This window comes from Gadus macrocephalus, chromosome 5, assembly GCF_031168955.1.
Source record: "Gadus macrocephalus chromosome 5, ASM3116895v1".
Taxonomy (NCBI): domain Eukaryota; kingdom Metazoa; phylum Chordata; class Actinopteri; order Gadiformes; family Gadidae; genus Gadus; species Gadus macrocephalus.
Window position 1 is genome coordinate 8063260 of NC_082386.1, and position 18111 is coordinate 8081370.

An 18111-nucleotide genomic window follows, 5' to 3' on the forward strand; every position below is an offset into this window, starting at 1 on the left:
ATACAAAAACAGTCCCTCATGCAGACTAATGGCAGTGTGATGGGGATCGGTGTGTGTGTGTGTGTGTGTGTGTGTGTGTGTGTGTGTGTGTGTGTGTGTGTGTGTGTGTGTGTGTGTGTGTGTGTGTGTGTGTGTGTGTGTGTGTGTGTGTGTGTGTGTGTGTGTGTGTGTGTAGGAAACACAGAGCCCTGGGACAAAGTGTAGTGGATTATGGTTATGGACGGCGTAAGCCAGCAAACACTCAATCTAAAATCATCCAGCCATCTAGGCTGAGGCCCGAGTGTATGTTGGAGTGTGTGTGTGTGTGTGTGTGTGTGTGTAGGGCTGTGTGTGTGTGTGTGTTTGTGTGTGTGTGTGTGTGTTTGTGTGTGTGTGTGCTGGTGCATGTGCGGGAGACATGGGACCCATTACGTCCATTACACACACCGTAAGATGCACACATAAAGAATAGGAAAAAAAAAATCATAGAATAGTGGTAGGTATACACATATACACACACACACACACACACACACACACACACACACACACACACACACACACACACACACACACACACACACACACACACACACACACACACACAATGATAAGTATGGGGAGAGCTAATGTAGACAATTCTGACGAATTTCGCATATGCACAATTCTCACACGATATGAGCCACACACAAACACACGCACACACACACACACAAACACACGCATAAAGACGCAGAGACGCACACAAACAAAGACACAAACACACACACACACACACAACCCAGGGCCCTGCTGGCTTAGCATGGGTGATAAATAGCTCTGCTGAGAGGGATCAACGATCGACCGGAACAAGACTGGGGAGAGACGCAAGCCAGGCGCACGCGCACACGCTCCCATACACCTCGCTGTTTCTATGACAACCGCTGCTGGAGGGAGGGAGCGTTGGGAGGACGGAAGGGGGGGATTGGTGGATGAGACGAGACTAATCATTTCATCGCTCATTATAGAAAAGCCCAGCTCTTAGACCAGCAGAGAGAGAGAGAGAGAGAGAGAGAGAGAGAGAGAGAGAGAGAGAGAGAGAGAGAGAGAGAGAGAGAGAGAGGAGAGGGAGGGAGGGAGGGAGGGAGGGAGGGAGAGAGAGGGGGGGGGGGAAGAAAGAGAGAGAGAGAGAGAGAGAGAGAGAGAGAGAGAGAGAGAGAGAGAGAGAGAGGGGGGGGAAGAAAGAGAGAGAGAGAGAGAGAGAGAGAGAGAGAGAGAGAGAGAGAGAGAGAGAGAGAGAGAGAGAGAGAGAGAGAGAGAGGGAGAGAGAGAGAGAGACTGGAGAGAGAGGGAGAGAGAGAGAGAGAGAGAGAGAGAGAGAGCGAGAGAGAGAGAGAGGGGGGGGAAGAAAGAGAGAGAGAGAGAGAGAGAGAGAGAGAGAGAGAGAATGGGAAGAGAGGGAGAAAGAGACAAAGAGAGACAAAGAGAGAGACCGAGAGAGAGAGAGACCGAGAGAGAGAGAGAGAGAGAGAGAGAGAGAGAGAGAGAGAGAAAGGGAGATGAAAGGGGGTTTTCTATGCATTAAGCTGAGAAACAAAGTGTTGCAGTTTTAGCAGATAGATTAACAATGCAGCCAATCATCAATAATAATAATGTCATTTATCAACACAAATTAGGATATCGATAAGGATGTTGCCAGGCATTGCAAATATTGCGTCCAGACAGGGGTTTCTGTTATAGTAGTCTAATGCCGTGATTTCTTACTAAACAGAATGCGTCGTTAAGGGAGAGAGATGGGCAATGTGGCCTTGGAGGAGAGTGAGATGGGCTGGTGGGAACTGGGGGGATGACATGGGAAAAGGTCAGGCAAGATCGACTTGACAGGGATCAAAAAGGTCACTCCCAAATTAACACACTGGCATATGGAATTATCACGCTTTCAAAATCAAATAAATAATGGTCAAATATATGTGCATATATATATATATATATCGATACATATATTTGACAATTATTTATTTGATTATTTGATATACATTGTTTTAGACCGAGCAGTAAAGTAACCTGGGATTTTGTAAAGTCATGAAATTTCTGACCATAGCTTCTTTACCTTTAGTTGTGTTGTAAGCTTAGAAATGTATAACTTAGACACATAAATACACATATATCACAAACTCGAATCTTTTCAGCGTTATAGACTTGGACTGTGAAGAAACGATTAACCTAAAATTCAACAGTTTTGCATAATGGTGGCGACGTTTGAATATGTAAATGGTTCGATCTAAAAAGGAAAGTGCCCGGGCCCTATCATTAAAACACCCAGCACAATCGCCCTCTGAAATATTGAAGCAAGACGAATAGCACGGGCCATGAGGGGACCACTGGTGGGAGTGGGCGGCGTAACAAGGACCCCGCCGCTGCCACGGCCTTCCCGGTATTTTGGAGCAGGAACCCCTTAAGACAGCTGGCTGTTAGCCTCATCCATGATGGAGCAAATAGTGCCGCTATCAATCATCTCTCCCTGTCTGGGCCGCTCGCACTTTCAATCTCTCCCTCTGTCGATCGTTGTCTCCCACGGTTTCTCGACCCTGCTCTTTCTATCCATCCCCGGCTCCACGGGGGAGGTGTAGAGACGCCATGCCTCACTGCAGCACTGCACCGCTACTCAGTATGCACCCCACAGAGCCCCGTGTGGCCATGGGCCTGACAGCTATGACACAGCTTGTGTGTGTGTGTGTTAGCGCGGGTGTGTGTGTGTGTGTGTGTGTGTGTGTGTGTGTGTGTGTGTGTGTGTGTGTGTGGGTGTGGATGTGTGTGTGTGTCTATGTGTGGTTTGAGTGTAAGTGTGTATGAATGTGAGTATTAATGTGTGTGCGTGTGTGCGTAGGTGTGTGTGTTTGTGTAGATATATGTGTGTAGATGCGTTTGTATATGTGTGCGGTGCCCCTTACTGTATACTGTCGTCCAAATGGAAATCAGGGGCGATGCACTGTGAGAACATCCCCAGTGACAGGCAAGCCGCAAAGGGTACACACACACACACACACACACACACACACACACACACACACACACACACACACACACACACACACACACACACACACACACACACACACACACACACACACACACACACACACACACACACACACAGGGTGCCTAGTAGCTAGCCCTGCATGCCTGTTAGCTAGCCTAATATTATTCAAAGCCTTAAATAGGCCCCTGTGTGCCTAGGACTGACCCACAGTTGAAACTGCAAACAAATATACCATGAGGACAAATTATTTCATCATGCTCCTACAAATGATTGTGTCTTTTTTTCTATTTTATTCTATTCTATTCTATTCTAATCTCTATTTTATTTGCGTGCACTCCGGTGAAATATCACCGGGTTTAAATGCACATTTCTAGCAAACTACACAGTTTTAAATAATATTCCAAGTTAAAAAATATATGTTTTCAATGAAAGACAACTTAAAGTTACCCTTATTTTAGTTTTTCAGAGTTCTGCAAGTTAAAGTTGGTTCCCCTAAGGGGCCTTGGCCTTAAATAAAAGCAAACCCAAATAAATCTGACATTCAACGCTCAAATAAAACAATTGATATAATGTTTTGACATGAACAACTATGGGCAGGGGAAGCTTCTGGATTTTGTGACTGAAGATTTCTTCCTGTCCTTAATACTAGCTTGGGAGGGTCCCTCCATAATTTACACCAATGTTTCATATTGCATCAGAACACACTTCAACACGTTCCGTTTCTAGGTTTCATAAGTGGATTTTTTTCTCTGTATTTATTTCCTATTCCTATTCCTATTAGCATTCATCCGTAGGGGATACACCAAGTCGCAAGCTAGTAAGCTAGCACTCCTTGTCTGTGCTGGTAGCAAATGCTAACGGGGAGAATGGGGGGGGGGGGGGGGGGGGGGTAGCAGGGACAAGTGCCCAGGGTCCCGGGCATGACAAAGGGCATAACAAAAAAAGAAAATGAAGAGGCCCCAGCCGCCGTTGCACAGAGGCCACAGGCCCATGGCCTCTCTCTTTTCATGCCTGCTGCATGCTATATTTATATAGTTATATAGTCATATACCGTAGGCCGTATTTAGTGAGTAGAAACTGAGCAACCAGTGACCGCAATATATTTTCATACGCCTCTCGGCAGCACCAATAATATAAACATCAATAACGTGTTGATTTAAAGTTCAGACGATTTCCCCGCACGCTTTTCAGTTAGCCTGCGATATTTCTATCAACTATCCTTACTATCGTCGAATCGTTTCAAACATTGGACTTTTCACAGGTCTGACCCCCAGCTCTCAGCGGCCCTGGCCCTGAGGAGAGATTGTGGGGGCCAGCGGTGTGTCTCAGGCCACCCAGAAGTGTGCAGGAATGAGGGGGAGGTGTGTGGAGGAGGAGGAGGAGGAGGAGGAGGACTGTTGAGATGGTTGAAAGAGGAGAGTGATGGGGATAAATGAGAGAGATAGTCAGGGAGTGAAGGGCGACAAGGAGCGGAATACATGAGGGGAGAGAAGGAGGGAATGAGGGAACATAGGAATAGATGAGACGGGAGAGAGGAGGAGGTAGGAAGGAGAGGTGGGGTGGGGTGGAGGGGCAGGAAGAGAAGAGGATAAGTCAGGAGATGAGAGACAGAGAGAGAGATGTGTTCCTTGGGATTTGAAGCGTAGGCATGCTTTTGTATTCCTAGTGGGTGTGCACTGTATTTGTGTGCTGCGCATGTCATGGTGTTTCTGTCATTGTTTGTATGCATATATATGTGTTTTTTAATCGCTCTGTATGTGTGTGTGTGTGTGTGTGTGTGGGTGGTTCGAGTGTGTGGGTATACCACAGAGGTTGTCTGAAGAGGCAGCAGAGCGTGCTGAGATGCTGCCACAGCTGGCGCAAACACACACTCTCTCTCACACACACACACACACACACACACACACACACACACACACACACACACACACACACACACACACACACACACACACACACACACACACACACACACACACACACACACACACACACACACACACAATAAAGCCAGATGCATTGAAGATATGCACACACAGTGTGGTGGAAGCCAACACAAGAGAGCAGAGAGCAAGCTTGTCACACGCAAGTCCTTAACTCATATAGACACACACTCACATGACTCACTGTGCTTATTCACACTTACATGCACTTGATCCAAAACCTCTGCCCTCAGCCAACATGTGTGCATGCAAAAACACACACACACACACACACACACACACACACACACACACACACACACACACACACACACACACACACACACACACACACACACACACACACACACACACACACACACACACACACACACACACACGTGCATTAAAGGAGCAGTGGTCAATATCTCTCAAAATAATTCTGTCAGAATTATCAAATTACACATTACAGCAGATATCTAAAGATCCAATGCTCTTCAAAATAACTAAGATATATGTTTGTCTCTTATAGGCGGTCACAATTTTCAACCAAACCAGCCAAGAAACAACTAATCAAGGCTAGCCAATCAGGAAAGTTCTCGACAAAGTCAAACTCCTGGTTGCCTTTCCCTGCCCAACTATGCTGACCTGCACTTGCAAGATTGGACATATGTAGTGTGAAGGGCTTAGGGCATTTTAAAATTAATTACTTTTAAAATTCTTGTAGTTTAGCAACATTTCCTCTAAAATCGTGCCTACTGCTGCTTTAACTCATGTAACTTATAAGGCAGTTGAAAGTAATGTTAACCACACAACACCTTGTATCTAATGACCAAGCCCACCACTGAGAGGAGAGAACAATGAGATGGCTTTATGATCTATTTTTCGCCGCTTTAATTCAACCTGCAAAGCAATCACGCAATGCAATGCAGTAGTATAATGAGGTAATACAATGCTAGTCCCTTCATGATCTGGTACATTTTTGGAGTTTCTTGTGAAAATGTATGGACCCAATGTTGCTGAGAATTTCCAATTGGATCAACATAGGGCAAATTTGATCATTTCTGAAACTACAGTATGTTGCTCCCCCTACTGGCTTCTCTTTGTTTTATTGTATGCCAAAGGTCTAAATTTGTCTTCCAAAGCCCCTCTTTCTCTCTTTATTACTCTCCCTGTCCCTTTCCACTCAGCCCCCTTCTCAACCTCTCTCTCCCTCTTTTTCTCCCTCTCTCAATCTCTCCCACTCTCACTCTGACTCTCATGCTCTCCCACTCTCTCTTTCACCTCTCTCACTCTCTCACACTCCATCCCGTGCCTCCATCTCTTGCCAGCACTTTGCCGTTATGGTGGCTATCGATCGGGTAGGGTGATTATTATTCTTCAAGCAGAGCCGACTCTCTATCACGCACACACTCAGTACCCCCCCACCCCTCTCTGACACACACACACACACACACACACACGCACACACGCACACACTCACTCTTATCACCTGACAACAAAATGAAAAAAGGCACACACAGAGAACACAGAATCGCAAGGGTATTCACTGAAACAAAACAATAGACATCACGTGAAAAACACAACACATACGGAGTGCAAGGTGGGACTGGGTGAGGGTGAGGATTTGAAGTTCACAACTTCCTTCTGCTTACACCTGGGCAAGCGATGATGCAATCGCTGATGTAAAAACAGAAAAACTCATACCTTAAGCGATTATAAGCGACGTTAAAGGGAAGCACAAACACAAGATCCAACAGCTGGGATAGTACCAAAACAGTGTATAGCATAAGCGGTTTCTGATTGGTTTAGAGATTTGCTGGTGCCACAATCTCAACGTAACAAATCAATTTTGGTTGACCAACAAGGATGACCAAACTGTAAACTGTAAAGAAGGTTTTGGTGGAGTCCTTTAAGGTGAATTCGTTGTTTTGTTTTGAGTGTGTGTTGGGTGCCACAGCTCACCTCATGGTCCGTAGGTCCCAGCCCCGAATGGCCGTGTCGTTGGCGGTGGCCAGCTGGCTGCAGTTGTGGTGGGGGCTCCACTTGCCCACGGTGAACTTCAGCTGACCTTTGCCCTCCAGCGTGACAGTGCTAGAGACCTTGGGGAGTGGGTAAGGGGGTAGGGAGGGAAGAGTATACCATTATCAACAACACTGCTGGGAAACACGTCCATCAGATCAAAATGTGAACAAATATAAAATAATTCCACAAAAGGTTTTTCTCTGATACAATGCTCTCGCCTTTATTAAAACATACATGTATTTTTTATTTGATTACATGCAATACCGATGATGACATTTTGACAAGCCGTCATGATGAAACTCAGTGTCTTATATACAGCAAAATCTCCCGTGGTGTCTGGGTTCAGCCACTGCTGCAGAGAGTAGATGTGCTTCTATATTTAATTGAAATCTAATCTAACCCCACACCATCAAGCAATAAACAGGAATGAGAAGCGCATTATTTTTCACCAGATACAATTTTATTTATATACATTCTTTTCCACCACACCCAACAGTCTGTTAAAGAAGAAACTAGGAGCGATCATCTGTGGATCTTCAGAGAATCTCCGTGTGCTGGCTGTGATGTACATTAGCTCCGACACATGGACTGTCTTCCCCCATCCCCCCAGCTCTCAACAGACATACACACGCTTATTGAAAGTTATTAGACAGGGCGAAACCCACCAACCAAAGCCATTGGAAGTTCTCGATGTTGGGCACACGCACACACACACAAATGCCTCCCAGTTGGCCCTGGCTGCTCCCTTGGTGGTGATCCATACGGCAGTTACTTACGGCTCCAAGTATGTATGACCAGACCAAGAATGAGGGGCTAATATTGCTCTTGCTAGTGAGAGGGCTCCGCGAGTGGGTAGAGCTTTTTGAGAAGAAAAAACCTTGTCATAAATAACAGTGGGACATCTATGAAATACTCTGCATCGTAGGATACATTTAATTTGATTTCAAATAACACAACTTGCCGTTTTTTTATAATTATAATAATTATAATGGTTGAACTATTTTTTTTTCCTTTCAATCAATTACAGCGTTATAATGTATAACATGTTTGCCCCACAACTATTTTACTTTGGAGCCGTTACAAAATCTTGATTGTATTTACCCCTGGTAAGTTTTATATGAAATGTGTGCCTTTTAACTGAGATGCATCTCTGAACAGAACGGACAACAAAAACAAATCAAATTCACTACAAGTTTATTTCCCACACAGGGTACCCCGAAACATGCATTTTATTTGGAGATTCTGAACCTTTACACAGGTGTCTAAAAAAGGCTCCATGGCTTGTACTCAAAGAGAACAAAGAAGAGGTCCGTGTCCCCATCACCCTCATGGGCTGGGCTCCTGCTTGAACAGAAAAGGAAACACACATGAGTAACATTTAGGTGACCGGCAACCATATCCACCCCTGAAGATTAATTTAGCCAACTACACTGCATTCCCTTTGAATCTTACTTGCAATGTTTTAGCTTGCAATGGCTACTAGTCATTCGCATTATTAAATTCATAAGACAAAGAAAACATATTATCGTCACAACTTTAAATTACCTTAATTCCATTTCTTTGCCTTCTTGACATGTTGTTTTCTTAGATGTCGCTGATTCGGCGATCAAATCGGAGAACGAACGAGCCCCTTTCGCTTGTAGCCCCGCCCACTTGCAGGTGTCCGCCCACTTGCGGCTGGCTCCGGTCTGCAGAGAGACGCTACTCTACGGACCAGAGGCTCGCTGCTCCAGGAGGAGCCCGACCTGATCGAACGCGTGAGGACACTACAGAGTGAGTGTGTGTTGGGAAATGCGGAAGCATTAAAGGGAAACCCTATTTGAGTGGTCTGGGAGCACTGATTCAATTTTAAGGCTTAGTAACATGGTTTGATATGTGACAATATCTATGTAAGATTAGAATTACAGTGTGTGTGTGTGTGTGTGTGTGTGTGTGTGTGTGTGTGTGTGTGTGTGTGTGTGTGTATATATATATATGTATATATATATATATATGTATATATATATATGTGTATATATATATATATATATATATATATATATATATATATATATATATATATATATATATATATATATATATATATATATATATATATATACACATATATACACACACACACACACACACACACACAAGCCAAATGAACATGTAAACACATTTTGAAGTGTTTGTGGTTTAAATGAGAATATCATGCAATTAGAAGTCAACCCCTGAAAACAAATACATTTCTGAAAGAGGGCAGTCTGGCTCTTTGGTCGATCATACCCGTTGGACTAGGAGTATCTGTACGGTTATGAAACATTAAATTAGTGGCCTCTTCTTTTTTCCCTCTCTCAGCTCCCACCTCTACTCACTCATCACACGCCTTTTGTCCTCTGGCTCTCTCTCTCTCTCTCTCTCCCTCCCCCCCCCCCCCCCCCCCCCTCCCCATGGTGCTCTCTCGCCCTCTCTCTCTCTCTCTCCCTCTCTCCCTATCTCGCTCACTCCCATCGATCGCTCCATCACTCCGCTGCTCTCTGGTATACTCTCATTATTTCAGCTAGAGAGGACACAGGAAGGCATGGGGAGGGAGAGAGAGAGATAGTGAGATAGATATATTTAGATGGAGAAGATGGAGAGATAGGGGGATAGATAGGTTGGAAATATACACGTGCGTGCCTTCGTGCGTGCGTGCGTGCGTGCGTGCGTGCGTGCGTGGCCATGAAAAGCTGCGTGTGTGGGTGTGATGTGTGAGCTGATGGAGATGTTTTCATTCGGTTCCATAAGCAGTTCTAATGGATGATACTAATGCAGATACACACATGCACACGCACGCACACACACTCCCATCAAACAATGCACATTGGGATACATTCCCAAATTCTAATTTTTTTGGAGGTGCATGCGCAAAAACAGAACTATACTCTGATCACACACACACACACACACACACACACACACACACACACACACACACACACACACACACACACACACACACACACACACACACACACACACACACACACACACACACACACACACACACACACACACTAATCTTGGCCAGGCCCTTGAGAGAGACAAATCCATGCTGCAGCTGGACAAGGCTGAAGATGAACACATCAACCTCCCTGTGATGGAGGAGGGAAGTGGAGGAGAGGAGAGAGGGATGAAAGCAGAGCAGGGAGGAGGGAGGAGGGCAGGGGCTGGGGAACAGCCAGCCGAGGAGCGGAGGGTGCGGTGGAGGGAGATTAGCATTCTCATCAGCACTGCTGGAATTTGTCTTGCCTGCCAAGAGCTTCCCCCTCCCCACCCATCTCCAACCGAGCCTCCTCTCTCTCTCTCTCTCTCTCTCTCTCTCTCTCTCTCTCTCTCTCTCTCTCTCTCTCTCTCTCTCTCTCTCTATCTAATCAGTCTGTTCTTTCATCCCCCCCTTCTCCTCTTCCCTCTCTGGGTGTCCTTAATTCCCCCCTCCTGCATCTCCTCTCCCTCCCCATCCCCTCCTCTCTCTATCCCTCCGCCCCCTTCCATCGCCTTCTCCCTTTCCCTCTTCATCATATCCCCTTCACCCTACATGATACCCCCCCTGGCCCCCCGACCACCACCACCACCACCACCACCACCCCATCGCCATGCAGTATTTAATAGCAATGTTGTCTTGGGGAAGGTCACCACCACACCACCCCCACCCGGAACCCTCCGGCCAATGGACCCCCCCACCCGCCTTACATTGGAGCCACGGCACAGGGGACCCACACACTGCCCAGACTGCAAATGTAAAGCGTGCATGTGGGCGTGCACGTGTGTGTGTACGTGTGTGTGTGTGTGTGTGTGTGCGTGCTAGCGTTCAGCATTCATCTCAACACAGGTCTGATTGAAATCTCTCGGACGGTGGCCATTTCTCACAAAGTCAAATTAATGTTGGGTAGACCCACGCGCTCGCAGAACCACTCACACACACACACACACACACACACACACACACACACACACACACACACACACACACACACACACACACACACACACACACACACACACACACACACACACACACACACACACACACACACCTATACGTGGCGTGAGGAGTCCTGTGGGTGTCTGACCTGACTGCCCTTTGAGTGAATCCCTGGATGGGAGCATAAATTACTAATGACTCTCCGATACTCTCCATCACTCAGTGCTGTGACTAATGGAAGAAACCTGCTGCATACGTGCACGTGTGAACACACACACACACACAGCCACGACATGGATGATTTAGCCTACACAGAATGACACAAGCATTGACACACACACACACACACACACACACACACACACACACACACACACACACACACACACACACACACACACACACACACACACACACACACACACACACACACACACACACACACACACACACACACGTGTTGAGTTAAAGACGCTTATGTCGAGTCATTAAGTACATCGGGCAATTAAAATGCACATCTTAATGACAGAGTCTCGGAGTATGAGAAGGGGGGGGGGCAGGGGGGGGGGGGGGAGTACGATGAAAGAGTCAGTTTAGTTTGAGGCTCCATGCATCAGCTTACCATGAACTCAAACTTACCGTCTGTTATTTAAATAACCTCCAGACAAACAGTGGTGTGGACACCAAACAAAGAGGCTAGACAGACATTCAATGAATGGTGTTCTTCCATGTATTATAGTCTCAATGTCTAGCTCCACTGTTGAACGGGGGGGGTCGCATTTGAAAGGGAGTGCTTGGCAGCACGTATTTGGCCTCATGGATGGACTGCAGAGTTGGGATTTAAGACACAGTATGACCATCATTTCAATGCAGCCACTAAATTTGGCAAGGGTTACGTTGAGTGAAATGACTGAACTAAAATGATAGACAGAAATTGCTGAAAGCAGTCAATGCCTTAGTGTATGTGACGCACAAGTTTTTTTTTTGGGGGGGGGGGGGGGGGGGAAGAGAGAGAGAGAGAGAGAGAGAGAGAGAGAGAGAGAAAAAAGAGTGGACACTGTCGAGCTTGTCACTGGTAGGATGTGTGTGTGTGATAACACTGTGACGATACGGTGGTTATCAAATAATGAGTTGGCTTCTGCGTGATAGAGCTAGATGTGTGTGTGTGTGTGTGTGTGTGTGTGTGTGTGTGTGTGTGTGTGTGTGTGTGTGTGTGTGTGTGTGTGTGTGTGTGTGTGTGTGTGTGTGTCTCTCTCTTACCGTGGCCTGTGTTGAGCTCTCCTGCAGGTCCCACAGTAATGCATGGTTATCAACCAATGAAATCACACGCTTGCCGTCTCCCATGGGCTCCCACAGCACACTGTACACACACACACACATAGACGGGGGTTACTGACAAGAGCACACAGGCACACATGCACTAGCCAGCGCATTCCTCCCTGGTGAGATCAAGGCAGGTCAGTGGAGAATTTCCTGCGCTAAAAGTACAAATGACTCCCTAACTGCCTGGAAGTATCTCACAGAATCCAAATGATTTATTACCATTGAATGCTTTCCCAGACACGGTGCGCAATCTCATTTGTAGCTAAATTGCAGGTTTGGCACTAGTTAACAGAGACTGGATCAATTAACAACGCCAGAAGAGTTATGGTCTATTGATCTAGCATGGCGTTTATCAGTCTCTGGATCCTGGTAGTTAAACCTGTCACTTCGGATCTCTGCACTTCCTTCAGAGAAAAAAAAAAGGACGGAGAAGCTTGGGAAAAGCTGGGAAGCCGGAGCTTTACTGTATAAACTCCCATGTATGATTGTTCATGTTGACTTGATTTCCTGACAACACGTTTCATCACAGACTCTCTGGGTTTCCCATCCCCTGTTGCTCGCCAACTTTGGCTTAGACTATCGGTAAAAAAAAACAGGGTTGGTGTAAACACACAGCCGTGGTTCTGTGATTCAGATCGGGATCTGTGATTTTTATTCTGTTACTGCAATGTCGGTAGTTTGTTGAGCAAGACCAGACTGCAACAGAATAACCTTCTGTAACTCTCCATCTGTAAGGATAGGAAACACCCTATGAAATGTGATAAAGGAAGGGCCCATTGACTTACTGTCATTTTTAAGCCCAATTTCTAGTACGACATACAATTACGTACGACATAACCAATTACACTTGCCAGTTGATACCCATCAGTGGACGCAAAAAATACCATAAAGTGTCAAATCTCTGCTAGACACCAACATTCAATTGTTCATCCCTTCTCTTGTCTTTAGTCTTTTCGATCTAGCATTATGGTATATAAGGACATTGCCGTGACTCATAGAGGAGTGACAGAAGACTGCGAACCTGAACGGCCTTATATTTAGAATATAGATTCAGCATACTCACAATTGATTGACTGACTATCCCTCCAGGGAAGTTGGTTAGCATTTTGTTAAGACCGGTGATTGATTTTCCGGTGTCCGTAGACTGATGCTACAAGCAGCCATACGTTATGTTGTACCCTATAGACAGCCTTGCATGCAAAGTGATGAAGGATACCAGCTCGTAGAGTCCATGGAGCTTTTCTTTGCCTACTATCATCTTCCTCAGTCTGGAAGATAAACTTATGTTGGAGGAGCCAACCCCATGTTTCGTAGCAGTGGTTTGGCCTTATACAACCAAAACAAAATCAACTACGAATCGCAATTCTCCATTGGTGTGCCAAAATGTTTTTATACATTTCAGTTTGTTCTATAAAAGAGGGAGTGAACAGGTTTTCTTTGCCAAAATGGATTTTGAGGTGGGCTTGCTATCATAAGGGTGTGTAGACAGTGACTATTGTTTATTTCAATGACATTAATTAAGACAACTCCATTTTCTTGGACTAATTAGTGTATGGGAAGCCTCGGTAACAAAACCAGCCAACTGGGAATGGAGAGGGAGAGAGAGGGAGAGGGAGAGGGAGAGGGAGAGGGAGAGAGAGGGAGAGGGAGAGGGAGAGGGAGAGAGAGCAATAGAGCGAGAGAGGTGAGTTGAGTTTAGGCTAGAGAAGAGTTTTCACAAGACAAGATAAACTAATGTCAGAACGGGTGGGAAGACAGCGTGAAGAGCACGCCTCTTGGATCTCATCCAGCGATAGACCTTGAACAAATCTGGAGAGGAGTGAAGAAGACCGTAGACGAGAAGGGAGGCGAACCGAGGAGACCAGATGAGTAAAGAGGAGAGGAGAAAAATGGAGAACGAGAAGAGGCGAATAGTGGAGGTGAGAGGAGAGGAGAAAAGAGGAGTAGGCACTGTGAATTTGGGGTTGCTGTCGGGTGGCCTTCATGATGGCACGTGCACACCTTGGTGGGTCAACTGCACTCCCACCCCCGAAAGTAGGGTGGCATTTCATGCACTATCTCACACGCACGCACGCACATTTTTGGTCCCAATTCATATTCATATGGGTCCAAAATGTTTACAAATGTACCTTACGGTTTTAGCACGCACGCACACACACGTCAAATTAAAATGAAGGAACAGTAACTGCTTAAATACATCAACGCTTCATCTTTCCCTAAAGCGTTGCTTAATTTAGCCAATCAGGAGAGGGACACTGGGAAAAACAGAGTGGCAAAACCCACATCATTTTCCCTTATTGTCTTACTTCTTGATTATGAAAGAATGCGTCCTAAGCGTTCGACCTTGAGCGTAGTACCACGCCAATACTAATGGTATGCAAATATGCTTTAGAGAAGCAATGGAGGTTTTACAAGCCCATATATCTCAGCTTGTTACTCTCCCTCTCTTACTCTTTTCTTCTTCGTTACTCCCTCACTATCTCTCTTTTCCTTTTTGCCATTCCCTATGTTTTTACATATTTGTAATAAACCGGATTGTTGGTGCAACTTATACACACACACACACACACACACACACACACACACACACACACACACACACACACACACACACACACACACACACACACACACACACACACACACACACACACACACACACACACAAAGTATAAGTAAGCAGTGTTTAGTATTGTGGCAGACGGTGCACATGTATAGTAATTAATTCAGTCAATGGCAAACAATCACACATAATACACATGATTGCTGAATGCACACATATCTAAAAGAAAACATACAGACACACACGTCCCACCCATGTTTAAAAAAAAATAAAAAATCAACCTTGTTTTTGTGCTTTGCTGTTGCCAACCAGGGCTCTGATTGGCTAAAATAGCTCAATGGCAATCGATTTTGCTCGACTTCGTGATTCTCAATCAAAAGCTAGTGCAATAAAAAACGAAGCAAAATAACCCACTATGGTATACAGACACCCACACACATGCACACAAAATCTTTTTTTGCCGATTTTTCATTTGAGGCTTGCCTTTACTGCAGTGTTTGTCCATACAAACAACAATAAGGGGATTTGGGGGCGGCAGGAGTGCTTTGCTAAAATGTTTTTTTGGGCCAAGGGGGATGGGGAGGGGGCAGTATTACGAGTGTGAAAAGCAGCTATGCACACAGAGCAACAAACACATATGAAAGCAGGAGGTAACACAAGCGCACACACAGGGTCCAGTATCCCAACAGCCATTCATATGCAAAAAGAACATGCACACATACATACATATAAAGACACATACATAGAGTGTACACACACACACACACTACGTTTCCCCCAATCACTCAGACAGTGGCAGCCAGAACTAGTAGGCTGCCAGTAGTATGTGTGTGTGTGTGTGTGTGTGTGTGTGTGTGTGTGTGTGTGTGTGTGTGTGTGTGTTAGCAAGATGGAGGAGGTGGGCAGCAGACCAAAGCCATCCATCTAGGGAAGCCAATAGTACACAGCACTGGCTACCGGCTTCACAGCACTGAGGCGCACGCACACACACACACACACACACACACACACACACACACACACACACACACACACACACACACACACACACACACACACACACACACACACACACACACACACACACACACACGTGCCCTTGAGAGGGTTACACCTCACATGGTGTTTAGGTGTTGAAGCCTGTAGCCATCAATCTCTACCCAGCAGCCCTACCTGACCTGCCCTCTGGACACACAGGCACTGACGCAGACGGACAATACGTACATTTTAAGCGCACACGCACACAAACACACACACACTCCTTCCTTATTCGTCATAGACTCACAAAAAAATAAAAAAATGCCTTTTGTTGGCCGCTCTCTCTCACCCTGCCTCGTTCTTTCTTGGTATCTCTCAGGCCCAGATATGTGCTACTGTATGCATTGTGTTAACCGACGGGCATCTTATAAAAATGATAGCAATCACAAGACAACTGATGAACGGTGGGCTAAAAAGGGGAATGAACGTTGATTTCCGATCCTGTAGGCCAGTGAATTATGGGGTAATGTGCTTTGCAGAGCAGGCCCAGCTTCGAGACAAAAGGGGACCGGGCCGGGGCTGCGATCGTGGATATGTGGGCCAGTCGATTGTCTTGGACCAAAGGAGGAGGTAAATAAATAACGAAACTGCATATCCATACAGAGGGGAGGAGAATAAGGAGGAGGGTTAGGGAGAGAAATTATAAATATGGCCGCAGCAATGAGGGGATAAGCTAAGCAAATAGGCAGATAGTTGGAGACGGATGGGGAGGGCGCAATCTGAGCACAGAGCGGGGAGGGAAACAAAATGGGAACAGAACAGAGTTGAACTAATATGAGGCGACTAGCTAAACCCACCTACAGAAGTCAGATAATAAAAGTACAATCTCAACTGGTGATACTAAGGTTATTTCAACTTAAAGGTTGATATTTCGCAACAAAATATATGCAATTGTGATACCAACCGGTAATCCACACTTTGCTGCATAGTTTTTTGATTTATTGACAAGTCAAGCATGGGTGTTCTGGGTGGTTGCTGTGGCAATGTGAGGGTGTTCCGGATGCTTGTGAGGGCATTGCTACGTGGTCGCAAAGGTTGTTGTGGACAGTGCCTAGGACGTGACTAGAGTGGTTTGGACAGTTGCTAGGGAGTTGGCAGGTAGTTGTTAAGCTGTTCTGAGTGGTTACTAGGGCGTCACTAGTATGCTGTGGGTGGTTGCTATAGGGCTTCAGATAGAGCTGCTGGGTACCTACCTGGATGCGTTGCCATGGGCGCTGTCGTTAAGGTGACAGAGAAGTTCCAGAGTCTGGGGATTGTGGGCGGAGTCGTCGGGGGACTCGTGGCTGCTGCCCGTCTCCCAGTCGCAGGGCATCCGCCACACTGAGGCGCAGGACACCACCCTGCTGTCACAAGCTGCAGCGCACACACACACACACACACACAATGCACAGGTTGCGATATCTGGGTCAGTGGAGGGTGCAAATGATTGCATGTAGTTGTGATCACAAAAGTACACAATTACTAATCTTTTTAATGAAGATAAGAGTGTGTGTGTGTGTGTGTGTGTGTGTGTGTGTGTGTGTGTGTGTGTGTGTGTGTGTGTGTGTGTGTGTGTGTGTGTGTGTCTGTGTGTGTGTGTGTGTGTGTGTGTGTGTCTCTTCTCTTTCAGGCAGAAAGTACTGTTACCAGGCGGTAAACTTTGCACCCAAAACCAAAAAATAAATAAATAACACAAATGAGTTAGTGTATTTGGACATAGCCCAACACCACATACAGCTGGACTTGCTAATTGGAGCCAGTGGTGTGAAGAGTGGAATTGATACAGTAATTGGACATAAAAAAGAAAATGTCGTGGAGGGCTACAATGCGAAAACTAATCATGTATAGGGAAACCAAAAAGAAGAGGGATAGAGGACGAGGAGAGACATAATGGCGGCGTATAACTCCTTTTTGTGCCACGTGGATATCGAAAGTGTGGGCAAAGGGTGGAGGAGGGAGTGGGGGAGGGAGTGGGGGAGGGAGGGAGGGAGGGAGGGAGGGAGGGAGGGAGGGAGGGAGGGGTTGGTGCATGAAACATTGGCGTTGGGCCCGTTTGTCAAAATTAAAAGCAAGGGGGCCAGAGTCAGCGGGGGTCTTGAGTGGTTTTAGACAAGCCCAACGCCCCCAATAAGTGGCCAAGCAATCATCAGGAACAAAAGACCCTTTCTGGCTTACTCGGTCAGGGGCCGCTCTTAAAGAGAGGTCATTTGTATACGTGTGTGGACTGGATACACACGTATACACAGTATCAGTACATATAACACAGATAAACTGTAGAGATCCAAAAGAGACTATAGAGAGTATGTTTGAATTAATT

At 46.0% G+C, this 18111-nt stretch overlaps 1 protein-coding gene and 1 long non-coding RNA gene across 2 annotated transcripts in view; both read right to left on the minus strand.

Moving 5' to 3' along the window:
- The window catches only part of eipr1 (EARP complex and GARP complex interacting protein 1), a 33856-nt gene that overhangs the window by 8010 nt on the left and 7735 nt on the right, over positions 1–18111 (minus strand). Inside the window, exons 4-6 of the mRNA XM_060051988.1 lie at positions 17009–17168; positions 12152–12251; positions 6886–7022 (exon numbers count right to left, since the gene is read on the minus strand). Of these exons, the coding sequence (XP_059907971.1) occupies positions 6886–7022; positions 12152–12251; positions 17009–17168 (397 nt within the window). The remainder of the gene's footprint in view (positions 1–6885; positions 7023–12151; positions 12252–17008; positions 17169–18111) is intronic.
- On the minus strand, positions 8123–8896 carry LOC132457699 (uncharacterized). The gene is made up of 2 exons (XR_009525748.1): positions 8491–8896; positions 8123–8286 (listed from the first exon to the last, which is right to left on the minus strand). It is a non-coding gene; the product is annotated as an uncharacterized LOC132457699 (long non-coding RNA).